At 36.3% G+C, this 17,407-nt stretch overlaps 1 protein-coding gene across 16 annotated transcripts in view; it reads right to left on the bottom strand.

The window, feature by feature from the left end:
- The window catches only part of LOC135198695 (uncharacterized), a 325,058-nt gene that overhangs the window by 60,746 nt on the left and 246,905 nt on the right, over positions 1 to 17,407 (bottom strand). For 14 of the 16 annotated variants that reach the window (XM_064226592.1, XM_064226600.1, XM_064226544.1 and 11 more), the window contains one exon: positions 82 to 299. In XM_064226592.1, the coding sequence (XP_064082662.1) occupies positions 82 to 299 (218 nt within the window). Of the gene's footprint in view, positions 1 to 81; positions 300 to 639; positions 674 to 17,354 lie in introns of those variants that run through there. The other 2 variants (XM_064226638.1, XM_064226658.1) reach the window with 2 other exon arrangements.

Below are 17,407 nucleotides of genomic sequence, written 5' to 3'. Positions count from 1 at the left end.
ACCCGGGTGTTTGACCTAGATGTGGACATTTCAGTCACCGGGAAAATGTGCATCAATCAACACCAACAGAAAAAGACTCACGTGAATGAAGGCAGGATCCTCATCCTCGATGTCGTCGAGGTCCTGGACGAGGTCTTCTTCGAGGAGAGACGCAAGGATTCCTCGCGGGCGCCTGGATGGGGGTGTGCTGGTGGGCGTGGGCGTGGCTGCGCTGGATCCGCCTTTCCTCCAGTGCTCCCAAAGTTTCCAGCACACCAGAGACCCCACGCCCACTAGGAAAATAACACTGCCCGCCCGTACTGCAAGGGAACAGAGAGGGCGGTGTTAGACTGGTTTTGTCTTCGAAAATGTTATGCCTATTGATAAGTATTATATCAATACTTTTATTATCACCGCTATTAATGATGGTGATGATGATATTCAAAGTATATATATATATATATATATATATATATATATATACGTATATATATATATATATATATATATATATATATATATATATATATATATATATATATATATATACACACACACACACGAATATATATTGGTATAATTTGAAACTGTATAATTTTCATTCTATCCAACCTTTTACCACAAAACACTAAAAATATCATACTTCTAATTAATACATACATGAAGCGATTTCAATCATCAACGTTCAATAGGCAACACTATAAAAAAAATTACACATGCTGTGATCGAACTGGTAATTGCTAGCTGTGAGCGCGGAAACTGGTTGCAGTAAATTAATATTCCTGCGTTTAATATGCGACCAGAATCCCAAATATATTCATTATTAACACAGAGATATGGCTCAAAGAGGTATAGGTCGCGACAGCGTACAGTAGAGACTAGAGACACACTATCCTTATGGTCGCACAGAGAGATCTGAAGATCTGCTGAACCTGAACGGCTCCAGTTCGGTGGGGGCAAGGATTATTATCTTGCTGATGCCCTCACTTCTTGATTATGAGATGATTGATACTGGAGTAATTGTTAATCAAATCTGTTCGTTCTCTCTCTCTCTCTCTCTCTCTCTCTCTCTCTCTCTTTTCATTCAAGCCCCCTCCAACCAACATTTTCCAGTTTACTAACAACAGGTGTCTCTTAAACAGTTGAGCTCGTAGGGAGTAGTGCCACTGGGCCACAAGGACCACAGAGAGAGAGGGGAGAGAAAGAGAGAGGAGAGAAGAGAGCGAGAGAAAGAGGGAAAGAGAGAGAGAGAAGAGAGAGAGAGAGAGAGAGAGAGAGAGAGAGAGACTAAGGCCTCCGACGAATACCAAAAAATACTATTGAACCACATTTCATACGACTTGAGGAACAAGTGTCCCTTCAGAAACGGTCGGCAATTCCAAAAAGTTTTCTCATCCTCAATGTCAGTAAAAGTCAGTGAAAAACTAAAATAAATTTTCCTATAAACCTCAGCGAATGAAAGCCACAAATCCGTTTCCCACAACCCCTAACGTGAAATCGTAGTAATAAACCACAATTTCCTCGCCATAGTCAGCCACGGAAGCTTATTGATTTCAACACAAACCTGTCGTGATCAGTGTGGAGAAAAAAAAGAAAAAAGGCGGAAGTAAGAAATCACGTTCAGGAGAATATCCTTCTGTGCATTTTGGGATGAAATCTACACACTAATTCTAGTCTCTCTCTCTCTCTCTCTCTCTCTCTCTCTCTCTCTCTCTCTCTCTCTCTCTCTCCATAACCTAATGATTTTTTTAATAAATACTGAAAAAACATGTTCTTATTTTAAGAAATAAAACGCACAATAGAAAATGTCTAGATGAAAAATTCTTAACAAAATACAAGAACGCGCCAAAGCATTTAACAATTAAAGCAAGAAAATACACTAATGTTTACGCTTACGTCACGTAAGGCCCGGTAAATTCTTTCCAACTTAGCCTGGAGAGAGAGAGAGAGAGAGAGAGAGAGAGAGATAACCTCCTTGTTTACTCTCAGACGTAAGATATCCGGGATCTAATATATCGTACACTCACCGACTCTCTATTATACCAACCACTGATGGATGACTGAATTTACGCCAGGCATGATAGTAAAATTTCAAACGCATGGTAACAAATAATAATAATAATAATAATAATAATAATAATAATAATAATAATAGTACGTTTACTTGAACACAACATACCGAGAAAAGTAACCTAACGTATCAAAAGTTACCACTTTATGAAAAAAATATTCCTTGCCTAACTTACAAAAGAGGCACCTCTTCACTGACAAAGCAGTCAATGTTCCTACCAAAGCTTCCGCATGAAAATACTTCTCACTGGTTGAAAAAAAGAAGTGAAGAAAGAGAGAACAACATCCCAGAACGTACTACTGAAATTCTTTCGACTTAAAGCCTAAGCTCCTGGTTTGTTGTATTTCGCGTTATGTCTCGAGGTCACCACGGAGGACTCTCCTTTCAAATAACATAAAACCCTTGTGACGTGATGTTATTCAAACAACACAGCCATGGATTCGGTTACATGAACTTGTAGTCAGGCCAAGGGCTCGATGTATATGTAGGGGTTAAGATATACACGTCGTAATTATAACACATGCATGCCAATATCGCATAACATGGGCTGATTTCATACAATGGGCACAAGACACACTTTCTGAAATCACTGCATGGAAAAGGTCGACGTGGACGTACTACAAATTGGCTCAAATTGGTCAATTCATCATTACCAAAATGGAGCAAAAAAAGAAAAGAAAAAAAAAAAAACAATATAACATGCCGGAAGTCCACTCTACAAAAGAAAAAAAAAGAAAGTAAAAAGGAAATGAAAAATCACCAAGTTGTCAATCATAGGTTTTTCATAACAAATTCCTCTGAACCCTAACGTTGTCAATACAAGAGAGGGGGAAACGGTTATTGAATAAATGGGCGTGTAGGTTAGGGAAATCCTCTCTCACTGTCATGCTCTCTATCTCTCAGTATGAGAGCGGGCGCATACCGAAAACGAGAAATATATATATATATATAATATATTATATATATATATATTATAATATAATATATATATATATATATATATAAATATATATATATATATCTATATATAATATATAATATATAGTATAGTATATGTATATATATATATATATATATATAAATATATATATATTATATATATATTATATAATATATATATAAATATATAAATATATATATATATATATATATGTGTGTGTGTGTGTGTGTGTGTGTGTGTGTGTGTGTGTGTGTATGAGTCACTTCACATTACCGTGATTCGTATACATATATCGAGCTACAAATGTCCTTTAATATCTGATACGCTCTACCTCGAAATTAATATATATTTTCATACATGTTTACCGAAAGGGAATTTTTTAGTCGATAAGATATTCGTCGGCTCATGGGCGTGAACCACCGAAGCAACAAATATATATAGTATATCCAAACCACATGAGCAGGGGCTCTCTCAACGAAAATGTAATACCTGTACTCCAACAAAAGAAGTGTGAGCTAGAACCCTTTTTTCACACACCAGTTTTCCCGTTGACAAATATCCTAGTTATAAAAAACAAAATTAAATGAAAGTTGCGAAGGTGTTCTCTCCAACGCAGATTGAGAAATGACCTCGGTTATTTTCGCTTTGAAGGGTGACCTTATGTCACAACCGCAAAGTTGTTACGATCCCAGGCGTTACGTAATCATCGCCCTGGCCCGTTATGAGGTAAGAAAGATTGCTTGATAACGATAGTTATGACGATGGAATGGTAGAACGTGTTTTAAAACACGGAAACCTAAATTGTGCTTTTAAAATGTACCGCATTCTATAAGACGCAACTGCAGAAAAATCGCATCTCTGATAAAACCAAAATGTGTTTGTGAAAAGCTAATGTAAAGATAAATAAAAACTGGAAATAAAAATAAATCGCAAACTAAGAGGAGCTGAAATATGTTTTTAAATTAATTTCAGGTTATTCAAATCCCTGGTCACGCCAACAACGTCTCTCTCTTGGGGTGTAACACATTAGTTATCTCCTATTAATGACATATTAATGACTTCTCCTTAATGACACGTCAATCACTCCCCTTAATTACGCTGCGGTCATTGTCATGATATCATATCTCTTCATTCACGACGTCTGAAATCACAACATTTCACGTAAAATCTCATCAGCTAAATTTTCAAAAGACAGAAGTAACTAAAAAAGAAAGGTCAGTCTTCCGAAAATATCATGGTATTTGACCTCAATATTTTAAACATTTCCATTATCGAGACTACGATTTTTTGTGTGCTGAAGGATTGCAATAACTGCTGACAGTGCATGAACTCTAGTTCTTGTTTTTTGTATGGTGTTTTTACGTTGCATGGAACCAGTGGTTATTCAGCAACGGGACCAACGGCTTTACGTGACTTCCGAACCACGTCGAGAGTGAACTTCTATCACCAGAAATACACATCTCTCACTCCTCAACGGAATGGCCGAGAATCGAACCCGCGACCATCGAGGTGGAACGCTAATACCATACCAACTACGCCGCTGAGGCGCTATGAACTCTACTTCATCCATTTGTGAGCCGTCAGGTAAAGTATCCGAACCAAAATAATTTTATTTTCACATCATACGGAATGAAGATAAAACAAATAATCATATAAATATAAGAGAGCAAACAGCTTCAATCAGTTCTACAGGTTACTGTATATAATATATATACCGGTGAGTTATTCATCAATTAATAACTAAAAGCAGTTTTGGCTTTTCTTTTGCTACCTTAAATGTCCCCAAGAAATACAACTTGTAAAAAAGTAGTAATTTAAAAAATTTACTTTCTTGTAAACAAATCAATAAAAAAAAATTGCAACCGAGTTTATTTGTCACCAGAAGCGACAGTAAATAAAAGCAGAGCAATTTATGTCATAATATTCTGTCTGAAAATCTATAAAACTAAATTAAATTACCCTCCACAATTATACATTCAAGAATAACCTTCAAAAATAGTTTCTCTTATTTTAAACTCACTCTAGCCTCTGTGCACAGCAAAGTGTAAGCTACACTTTAAAAGTCATAAAAATTGAAAAAAAAAAAATTTAAAACCCATCAACTTTTGTGCACAAGTTATCATTTTTGGATGGAAAATACGAAATCTGAGCTCGTAACCCGACAAGATGTTATGATCTCATAACCCAATTAGCTATAAGGGTAAGGCTATTTCGTATAATTAACAAACACGCATCAAGAAAACAATAATATTTTAATGTGTTATGTATTAATGTAATTATTTGGTAAATTCCGGTCAAGTCAGAGGTTCAACACTGCAAGAGTAAGTGAAGAGAGGAAAATATACTAGAAAATATATCCAATCTGTCAAGTTAGTGAGAAATATTTAAAGCACAACTTCGCCATTAGTAATATTGGCTCTACAAGATATGATGTAATTAAGCAGACAAGTATGGTATTTTGAAACTAGTAATGTTGTGTAAGTGTCTTAGTTACATTGCAAATACCTGTAATCTATGTAAAATCAATATCTAAACCTGAAACATCACTTGAGTCAACAAACAAATTAAGCCACAAATTAAATTTCGCAAAATCGTTGATTTTGGACGATGAAAAATATACTGATAGTGATATGAAAGAGAAGTGTTAGAAATGTAAATGATTTAGTTACAAGAAAATTAATTTTTCAAATGACTTTTATTTACGAGTTCTATTTCTAAAGTAGCAGAATAAAAGCCAAAGCTACTTTTAGTTATTAGTTGATGAATAAACTCAACTCACCAGATCATCGAGAAAGGAGACCCGGTCATCAGTATCGATCAAGAAATTCGAGAAAGAAGAATTTGCGTGAAAAGAAATCACATGAAGCAGAAGTCACTCATCCACAGAACGTAAGCAAGGGAATGACATCACCAACGGGATTGGAAAGAAGGCAGGAGAGCATCAGCCTTTGAAATTCAAGGAAACTTGATGACATATACAGTCTGAGGTGCTTCTAAAACCACAAATGCAAGATAGGAAAATGAGCAGCAACATAAAAAACAATAAAATAATCTTCCCTCGTGACAGCATGAAGTATTTCAGGGGTAATACAGAAATGACATCATAGTGAGCTATAATAGCCATGACATCACTGGCACAGGTGCCAGCCTCTCAGTGGCACCTGTCCAGGAGGCAATGAATTGGATCTAATCCTCTTTTGCCTAACTGCAGTCTGTACCATCGCAGAGGAGAACTCAGTGTTCGCTCTGAACGACACTTGGTAACAAAGCTCATTACAGAAAAATAGCAATGATCTTTAGTTATAAGATTCGCGCCACAGCCGAGAATCTTAAAATAATTACTCAGTTAAGAAAGGTTGAAAAATCATAAGTTTAGTAATATTTAAGTAATAAAATATCGATTTGCCACTTGAATTTTACTATTAAAAGCGAAAAATATTTCACAGAGTAAATTTGATGAAAATCTTCCATTGTTTTCACTTGGTATGTACCACCTACACTTCAGAACAGGTGTTTGTCTACACAAACTCAACAACTAGAAATGTACTATCTTTTGTGTGGTCGTATAATCATATTACTGTTCGTACACAAGCGAACGCACGTAGATTCATGCAGAAGAAACATAATATACACGTTACCCAAAGTATAGGTTAGGTTATCTACAATTTCTTACCATACGAAATTATAAGTTTCCGAGAGCATACATGCACACACATATATGTATATGTATATGTATGTATATGATATGTATATGTATATGTATATAGAGATATATATATATATATATATATATATATATATGTATATATATATATATATATATATATAAAACTAGCATACATAATAAACACACTAGAAACAAACATTCGGACACATTCCCTGCCTATACAATAGCCCCCAAAACTCTGCCTAACACGAAAGTAATCTGCGACCTCACGAAATCTGTCGTTTATTCCACTAAACCCCAATAAATTTCGAGGGGTACTTTTTCTCCTGAAGGCGGCGAAAGTTTATGGTCGGCCGAGCTCCGACGTCCTGCCAAACAGAAGAGAGTTTACGCCCCTTCGGGATAAGGTGAGGAATCGGGAATCTGTTTTGGTGCCTCGTTAATTCCGATCTGGTCGCATGCGGAAGGACGACCTGCTATTCATTTCCTAGAAAGGGGGTACGACTTGTTAGTCAATTGCTCTGACGGGAGGACGACTTGCTATTCAATTGCTTTGAAGAGAGGACGACAGGCTATTCAACTGCTAGGAAGGGAGGACGACTTGCTATTCAATTGCTCTGAAAGGAAGACGACTTGCTATCCAATTGCTCTGAAGGGAGGACGACTTGCTATTCAGTTGCTCTGACGGGAGGACGACTTGCTATTCAATTGCTCTGAAAGGAAGACGACTTGCTATCCAATTGCTCTAAAGGGAGGACGACTTGCTATTCAGTTGCTATGACGGGAGGACGACTTACTATTCACTTGTTCTGGAGGGAGGACGACTAGCTCTTCAACTGCTACGAAGGGAGGACGACTTTCATTTATTGCCAAGGAAAATAAATCCTACTTAAGAAGGATGATCTCGGCTCTCCAAATGCAATGAAAGTCAGCGTGGCAAAAACAGACAAAAACAAACAAATTCTGTCCTTTTTAAAACCTATATCGAATGCGATCTCATCACTCCGTAAAAAAAAATCATGTGACACAGGAAGCCCATGATAACATGTCATAAAAATGGATCTACTTATGATTCTTTCACAAAAGCCAAAATAAAAAAAAAAAGAGAAAGAAAATCACACCGACCTTTGACCCCTCAAAAAAAAAAAAAGCTTTTGTGTCCATGAACATCGTTTCCCTTCATTTCTCAACAATTACACTTAAATGCATCTTATATATAAAGAAATGAACCGGCAAGAAAATAATGGCAGGAAATTTCCACGGGGGTCAAAACAGGGGGGAACCAACAGTTGCTTCTCACATCAAGGCCGTTTAGTGAAAAAGAGCGCTAGTGAGAATGAGGAGGAGGAGGAGGAGGGAGAGGAGAGAGAGAGAGAGAGAGAGAGAGAGAGAGAGAGGTGATCATTAACAAATAAACAATGACAGGCAAAAAAAGATAAGTATGTTGGCATAGAGAGAGAGAGAGAGAGAGAGAATCACTTCTGTGAAAGTTTTTATTTCGTAAACAACGCAAAGCCCAAAAGCCAATCGGCGTAACACGTACATGCGTAAAAAAAACAAAAAATCGTCTTTCGTGAGAACATTTGGAGGCCTTCCCGTCAGATTTCATTCGGTTCTATACACGAGACAAGTTAGGATCATAAAAAACAAAGCACGAAATCGATCAATCAAAAGGAAATGATTCAGAAGCCAATTACGTTAATGAGTCTCAACCCGTACTTTCATGAACATGCAAATCCCTAGAAAGCCCCAGTGACGAGAACACCACAATCTCCTTCATCGACTGATCAAATTCCTTTATCCTTCACATCCCGGGAAGGTGAAGGACCAAGTGAAGTACCATCCCTCTAGAAGGGAATACGAATGCCCTTCCCGCATTGGATTTTTCCATCTTGGTATCAAACGATAATTCATATTTTTATCCCACGCTAATTTCATAAGTGGCATAACGGCATTATTACTCGTTTTTATCTTAAAATAGTCAAATATTAAGAAAGGCAGGCGTGAATATTATTTGTATTATTTTTAGTAATTAACAAGATTGTAGTAATATTACTACTATTTTTCTAAAATATGCGAATATTTATATGGAACAAGTACAAAAGCTATTAATGACTAAAGCAAGCTTGCAAAGGATCCGATGCTTAAGTGTAAAATACGACAAGTATAAGAAAATAAAAAATGAATCCAAGAAGCTGAAAATTATGAGGTAACTAAGATAAGGAGGCGACGTGCTTAAGACTGAGTTTCTTGGCAGACCACCATTTTTTAATAGAATTACCTCAGCATTTATAATACCTTCATTACTCATATCCCGATGTGGACACAACTCGCACCTCAATGGCGTCAATGACAAAATCACACCAGATCTAAAATTACATCAAAATGGGCACCATTTTCAATGGGTTCGGTTTGTTACTGTATCACACTGGCAACTCCAAAAAAAAAGGCGTTCAATATAAAAACACGAAGAGGTTGTGACATCGGACAAAAAAACACACCAATTAAGCCACTGTTGCAAGAAGCAACGTCGTGACATTTCCATAAACTTTTTTTTCAAAGCAAAGCATTCAGCATTCCATGGCCTTGTCAGCCTGGCATTTGTCCCGAAAAATTATCATGAGGGAAAGAAATTTAATGCCTAATAGATTTTTTTTATATAAGTTTAACACATAATGGACCATTTAGAACTTTAAATGATAACCAATTATTTAAAACTTTGAAAGAAAGGTTATTTATAACTTTAAAATGGGCAAGATTTTCTTATCCATTACACAAGTTACTAAAAAACTGTCGTCCCCTGTTAAAGCTCTCTCTCTCTCTCTCTCTCTCTCTCTCTCTCTGCGAACATGTCATACACGAGGTAATGTAATTTCCATGTCATACACATGACTGGCAGGCGAGAGAAAGCGAGATAAGAAAGTTTCCACCAACGTAACGTGAATGAGATCTCCCACGTGTGTGCCTGATAGAAAAAAAAAAAATGTCACATTGGCGATATCATACCTACCAGCATACACGCATAAGCGTACCAGTGCGCACGTATTTGAAAATGTTGTTAAGAGTATACGTACGTAAATGTAAGTGCAAAGAAAAAAAAACACTTCGTAATGCAACTGGAGAGAGAGAGAGAGAGAGAGAGAGAGAGAGAGAGAGAGAGAGAGAGAGAGAGAGAGAGTAATTTTCTGATTTTACTAATTAGATATCGGAGAACAAAATGAACACCCTTACAAAACATAATTCGTCAACAACAAGGCTTATCTTAACAATTATTTCTAATAGATTGAAAGGTCTCTCTCTCTCTCTCTCTCTCTCTCTCTCTCTCTCTCTCTCTCTCTCTCTTGAGATATAGGTTAAGCCTTGTTTACACCTGACTGGCATTTGGGACAAATTGTTTATGGAACCTGAGCCTTAAAACCTTCCGCCTTTCAGAAATGGATACGGATTTGGCTTATTCAACATAAAATAAAGAGTTATAGTCTTTTGCACTATAAAATTAGTATTTAGTCATTAAAGCAAATGTGCTTCTTTCGTACTTGATGAATGATTTTTTATCGGCTCCCATGGAAGATGCACATTATTATTATTAAATAGTAATAACAGCATTCAGTTATTAATGTGCGTTTTCTTTGTGTTCACTAGTTCCAATGGTACACTACGTACTTCCAAAACATACTTCCAAATTCTACCTCCTTTTCCATTTTATATTTGGTGATTTATTACTAACATTCACGTTGCCTACGACTGGGCGAATAGTACTAATCTTTCCCACTTAGGCTATTTTAGCCAATTCTTCATTTAAAGAATCAGATCAATTGCGACTGTCACCCATCGATCGTGTTCAAGAATTCGAACGTCTCAAGGTAAATCAGACCTAATTCTGAAACGTTTGTTTTGCGATGAGTTGACCTTTTCAATAGACCCACTACTTTGAAGGTCATAACGAATTTTACACATCCTCTCTCTCTCTCTCTCACTGAAGCAAGCAATCACACTCACACCAGTTAATTATGTATGCATACATATAGTTGCGACTTACAATTATATATATATATATATAATAATATACATATATATAATATAGATTGGTTATTAAATTTTTAAAATAATTTATTTCAATATACTATATATAAGAAAATATATAATATACATATACATTAATATATATTATATATATATATATAGAATATATATATATATATACATTATATACATATACAAATATATATGATATATATATATATAGATATATATATACATTAATATATATAAATATATAATATATATAATATTATATTATATTATATAATATATATATATATACATAATATAAATATATATGTAAAAATATATATATATATATATAATATATATATATATATATTGTGAAAGAGAGAGAGAGAGAGAGCATCAACTTCAACCGTGATTCCTTCTCCCTTTTTCCACAATGAACGGACGCCTTATCAGTGACATCCTGTGCCTGCAGTCTTCCTGACCTTCATCCTACCTCCCAAGGACGTTCGGGATGGCTGGAGGGTAGAGTCAGGATGGTGTGTGTGTGTGTGTGTGTGTGTGTGTGAATTGCCTGCGCGCAAAATACACAAATAAACGAGAGAGGGAGAGAGGACAGAAAGAAAGTATCAGTTATTTAGGAAGGTGTGACGAGCTGCATTAAAAAGAAGTAACAGGTAGAATGAGGAGCAATTTTAAATGTCTGAATAATAATGATGATAAAATATTTTACAGTTTGTGTATTTTTTTTAATAACGCCCCATTAATGAATGAATATTGAATATAGTATTCAGGCCAAAAGGTTTGAAAGGAGGTAACCGGAGGAAAACCTCGCAGTTGGACTATAAATCAATTGTTGGAAGGGGGTGGAGAGTAAGATGGAAGAAAGAGATTATGAAAGGAGGTACAGTAAAAGTAATGAAAAGGGTGGCAGCTAGGGGCCAAAGGCACGCTGAAAAGAACCTGAAGTAATGCCTACAGTGCACCATATGAGGGTGCACTGATGGCACTAAATTAATGGTAAAGGACACAACAACTGAGTAGTAATTAACTGACAGTCGAGGTCTGTAACTGCGAACAACATAAGCATAAATAAAAATCTGAAAAAAAACGAAGATAAAACAGCCATATCTGTATTAAAACTGCCTACCCAAAAATCACGAACACTTCTGAAAAATATATGGCGGCTCAATATTAAAACAGACATCTTATTTCCAATTCTTAGGCTTATGCATTACAACGACATTGCTCCATGACGAGCAATGTCATGGAGTGGCGGTTGTAAGTTCACATACAGGCAAACTTAATATACACGATTATCACGACTGATTAATTGATTTCATTATATTTACCTGGAATTACAGCATAAAAAAAGGCCATGCGTGTCGAATATAAATATTTGTCTCAAGGTAAAAAATTACGATTGCCACGCATTCATAAACAGGAACGTAACTTCAATACAACACGTTTTCTGAAGGGATTCTTAGAAATCTGTCTTCAAAACAGTTATGTCGGCCGCTCTTATCGAAAAGTGTTTTTACCACTTTTCTAGAGGGAAAACCCACCCCAAGGTCTACGTCCGTTCATTTATTTTTATTTGACCGCAGAGGTTAAAGGCAGAGATAAAAGGAGAAAAAATAACTCTTATAATGAGTGAGAAAGGTCTCTTTCTCTCGGCCCCCCTACACGCAAAAGCACGCACACACGCACACTATCTGTCGTGGTATCATCTCATCATTTATATATATATATATATATATATATATATATATATATATATATATATATATATATATATATACATTTACATTTCGCTAATGTAACTCCTGTCATTCACTACTTGAAAAGGACGGAAGTTGGTCCACCGAAAAGTAAGTCCTTAGCTTTAAACCAGTTTTTTAATGGACCTTTTATACTTGGGACGTATCCTGTTTTAACAGAAGAATTCATTTAAATATATATATATATATATATATAATATATATATATATATATATATATATATATAATATATATGATATATATATGTATGTATATATAAATAACAAATGAATTAAAACATGTGGTAAGTGGATATACATTAAGAGTATCTTTTGAATCCCCTTGACGACTTTCCAGCCGAACACAATGTTATATACCTTGAAAAGATGACCTCAAAAGCTGTACCCTACTTCACCATTACTAGACGTGTTGACGTGCCTGCGAGACCTTACGATGTCTTAGAAGTGACATGGGGGAGTCTTTGTGGACTGGGATTAACGGAACTCTCTTAAAAATAATGAGACTCTATAGACCTCGGGTCTCAAAAGTAGCTCTACTGTGTTTAAGCAATAAAGCATTTGTTTGTATGGTAGTGTTAAAACGCTCTGTCATTGTAACTCGACTAACTCTTAAACTATTTGAATCTAAAGCGATACGAGAGAGAGAGAGAGAGAAGAGAGAGAGAGAGAGAGAGAGAGAGAGAGAGACGATAGAGAGAGAGAGAGAGAGAGAGAGACGCCCAAGTTCAAGAGTTAAAAGGTAGCGAACAAAAAAGTTAATAGGAAGAAAAAAATGATGCGAAGGAAGAATTGGAATAAACTGAATATCGCAGCAATAGCGAAAAAAAATTACAGAAGTTGAAAAGAAAAAAAAAAGAACTATAAAGGGAAAAGTATAAAAATGGATTTAAAAATACTACAGTAGAAGAGAAAGCAAAAGGCAATAAACAAGAAAAAAAAATAGAAACTTCAAGAAACCGAATCTCCAAAGCAGAGAAATGAGAGAGAGAGAGAGAGAGAGAGAGAGAGAGAGAGAGAAATATGAACGTCCAACACAACACCCCTAGAACTGAACCGAAAAAAGTAAATAAATAAATAAATAACGGACCTTCAAGATGTGGCCACGACACTGCAGTAGCAGCAGATGGTCCAAAACGCAGAACATCAAAACATTGATCTCGCGTGCCTCCTTAAAGGCACTCGTAGACTTATGAGAGAGAGAGAGAGAGAGAGAGAGAGAGAGAGAGAAGAGAGAGAGAGAATCATACTACAAGAGGCACGAAATCTGGATTAGGATTACGTGACAAGACAAGAAAAAGTTTTGATCACTGGTGAACAGTTTTAAATTAATTTTTTTTTTTCAATGAAGATTTAACTGAAATAACAACGCAAGTTTAAGACGCCAGTCTCGCTATTGTTAGAATCTGTACTGTACCGCAGGCAAAGGCAGGGAAATATGAGCTCGTTTCGCCGAAATTGCATCTCTGCTTAAGCAATGGCCGTCTCTTGATCAAATACACACGATTCGGACCAAGTTGGAAGTGGGCATAGGTCTATCAATCCCATATCAATATATCAGCGCAGAAGCCGAATAAGCCCCCTATTCTTTATAGATAGTGCAAAGGCATAGTACATATTTTTTTCCTACGTTTACATATTGATATATTTGGAGAGGTTATCAGTTCGTGTAACACTTCTTAATACCAGTCTCTGTTCCCTGTCTTCAATGTTAAAAGTGAGGAAAGGTGAGAAAAAGTTTGTTTTGCTGCGATGCTCCATTTATTTATCCTCATGCTGACAGCTGTTTCCGCCACTACGTCATGGCCATCAACAGGGCAATATTGATTTCACTGATATGTCCATGTTGCAGGTATGTACATTGATCAACAGTGGACTAATATATCCATCGAACGCTCATATTGTCTACATCGTGATCTATCCTGAGATGAACGTAATGATGAATCATAATGGGGTAGGAACAGAATGTGATCTGAGATAGAGATCGGATCAATGGTCTGATGTACTCAATGATGCTACAGAAAGAATGTTGAAATAGGCTTCGAGATTTTCTTGTCGATCAAGTTCTATGAGGGGAGAGATATTGATTAACTGGTGAAATAAACAAAGACATTCCCACCCCACCCCCCAACACAGAGAGAGAGAGAGAGAGAGAGAGAGAGAGAGAGAGAGAGAGAGAGAGAGAGAGAGAGAGAATGATTACAAGCTATATAGCTGCTTATAATAAAACAATGCTGAAATAAAATGATAATAGAACTCAAAACGTCTAGAATTCTACAATTGAAAATAAAAATCAAGAAGGAATAAACCTACTCCACTGCAGACCCAAAATTTACAAACGAAAAGAAAACCGTTAATTGTGAGTCCCATGTTTTACCTAACATCTAAATCAACAGGGTTTTAAACTTCCGATAACGAAGCCATTATTATTGGCCCACGGCACTGCAGAAAATCTAATCACTCTAATGAGTCCATATAACGTTATGATCAACACAGGGCACACCATTTTATTACCTAACACAAAAACAGCTCTAAACGAGAGAGAGAGAGAGAGAGAGAGAGAGAGAGAGAGAGAGAGAGAGAGAGAGAGAGAGAATATCTGATGTTGATGAACGGTCCGTCCCAGATTGGGAGCAGATTGCCCCCTCTATTCATTCCATTTCAATAACGAATTTTTTGTATATATTTCGACTGCTCTCTCTCTCTCTCTCTCTCTCTCTCTCTCTCTCTCTCTCTCAAAGGAATCACGTCCATATTTATCTTTCATAGCTCGGGCTCAAATCAGGAGCTCTATACAATTGTGAGGCCAAGCTTGGTACCACAAGGAGAGAGAGAGAGAGAGAGAGAGAGAGAGAGAGAGAGAGAGAGAGAGAGAGAGAGAGCTGGCAGGTAATGTATCGGGGGGAAAAAGCAAGGTGTGTCCCGTTAATTCACGCGATTAAGAACAATCCACGGCATCGACTCTCTCAAATTCCAAATTCACCCCGTCATGCACACAAGACTCTTTTCATTTGTTTGCATCCTCATACTCCTTCAACGTTCTCCACATACATGCACACACACACACACACACACACAAACATACGTATAATATATATATTAAATATTATAAAAGCTAACCTAACCTTACTTCTTTACCGCATGCAACCGTGGGAATCATGCTAAATCACTACTGAATTTGATCAATACAATATTATCGAAAACATTTACGAAACATTCCGGTATTATTTTCATATTCACTTATGCTTATGGAGAGAGAGAGAGAGAGAGAGAGAGAGAGAGAGAGAGAGAGAATCACATATTCTATACATAAGCATAAAATGAATACATACAAATAAGAGGTATCTATAATGTCTCCCTCTTGCATATATCCAAACAAATGCCAACATGCGTACTTTTACCACCTCACGTTTCTACACACTCGTGCATGCATTCATATTCACATTTTATCAACAGAGTCCACGACTTTTTCTATTCAGCGAACAGGGGCTGAACTACACAACCCATCCTAAAACTCTCCCCTACTATCGAGCGGGCGTGCCTCTCCAGTCCATAACGGAGATGAATTAAATATGGCTATAACAGAGACGAGAGTGGCCGCCCCCTTCCCCTAACTTAATCTACGGCCTTCATGCAAAAAAATAAATAAATAAATAAATAAATAAAATAAAGTGTGGGGGGGGGGAGGGGGCGGTGAAGGGAGAGACAAGGAATATTCAAAAGTCTGAAAGGGCAGGAGTCAAGGACATTCATGACACTCTCGGCAAAAACTGAATGAAAGTTCGTCCGTGATTATTTCGTTAGTTAAGTGATTTAGCTGTCCGTCAAAAACTGCATTGTTTGTTCATACGGTAATTTTCTTGCTACCCATAAAGTTATTTAATCGTTTAATTGGCGGTATCATCTTTTGATGTTCTCTGTCCTCTTAAGGTGGCTTTAACATTTAACTATATTCGTTCTATAACACTGAAACTGCAGTCAAACAATTATAAGTGTATCTACATCACACATGCATACATATACATTTTTATACACATACACAAACACTCACACACATACATACATCCATACATACATACATACATACCTATACATATATATATATATATATATATATATATATATATAATATATATCTATATTTATATTATTATATATATATATATCTATATTTATCATATATATAAGAGTGTGTGTGTGCATGTATATATATATATATATATATATATATATATATATATATATATATATATTCCCTCTACCTAGAAATTAATATATTTTCATATACGTTAACCGAAGCAGAATTTTTTTTATATGAAATTTGTCGGCGCATGGGCGCGAACCATGGAACCAAGAATTCAATGCAAACAAGAATTCAGGACGCACAGTGAAGCTCTTTACCCAGAAGGCTTACTGTGTGTGTGTGTGTGTGTGTGTGTGTGTGTGTGTGTTTGATTGTGATGCATGTATGTGTTTTTTTATTTTTTTATTCAAGGGGTGTCTCTAAGAGTTAACCCTCTGGTTATTAATTAACTCACTCCTAACTGTGAAATCCACTTCATGAGTGAAGTGAACCAAAGCACAATGGATCTTTCAGGAAGAGAGTTTAAACAGCTTCCCCTCCCCGGGATCGATATCCGGGGTTTGTTCAGCCCCGGGATCGATTTTCGGGGTTTGTTCAGCCCCGGGATCGATTTCCGGGGTTTGTTCAGCCCCGGAATTGATTTCCGGGGTTTGTCCAGCCCCGGGATCGATTTTTGGGGTTTGTTCTTTATAAAAGTATTTCACAAATTAACTTAACACGTCACAACCTGGGATAGATAAACACCATTTAACTAAGACTCTTATACTGTAAAAATCAACTAAAAAAAATCATCTCGTGATAAAAAAGATAAAGGAATAACTTACAGTTGAAGCAATCCGAAGAATTCTCACAGAAGAAGGAAAGAAAGCAGAAGACT

Source organism: Macrobrachium nipponense, chromosome 23, assembly GCF_015104395.2.
Source record: "Macrobrachium nipponense isolate FS-2020 chromosome 23, ASM1510439v2, whole genome shotgun sequence".
Lineage (NCBI taxonomy): Eukaryota > Metazoa > Arthropoda > Malacostraca > Decapoda > Palaemonidae > Macrobrachium > Macrobrachium nipponense.
The sequence above is the reverse complement of the archived record's forward strand: the minus strand, read 5'-3'. Positions and strand labels throughout refer to the sequence as shown.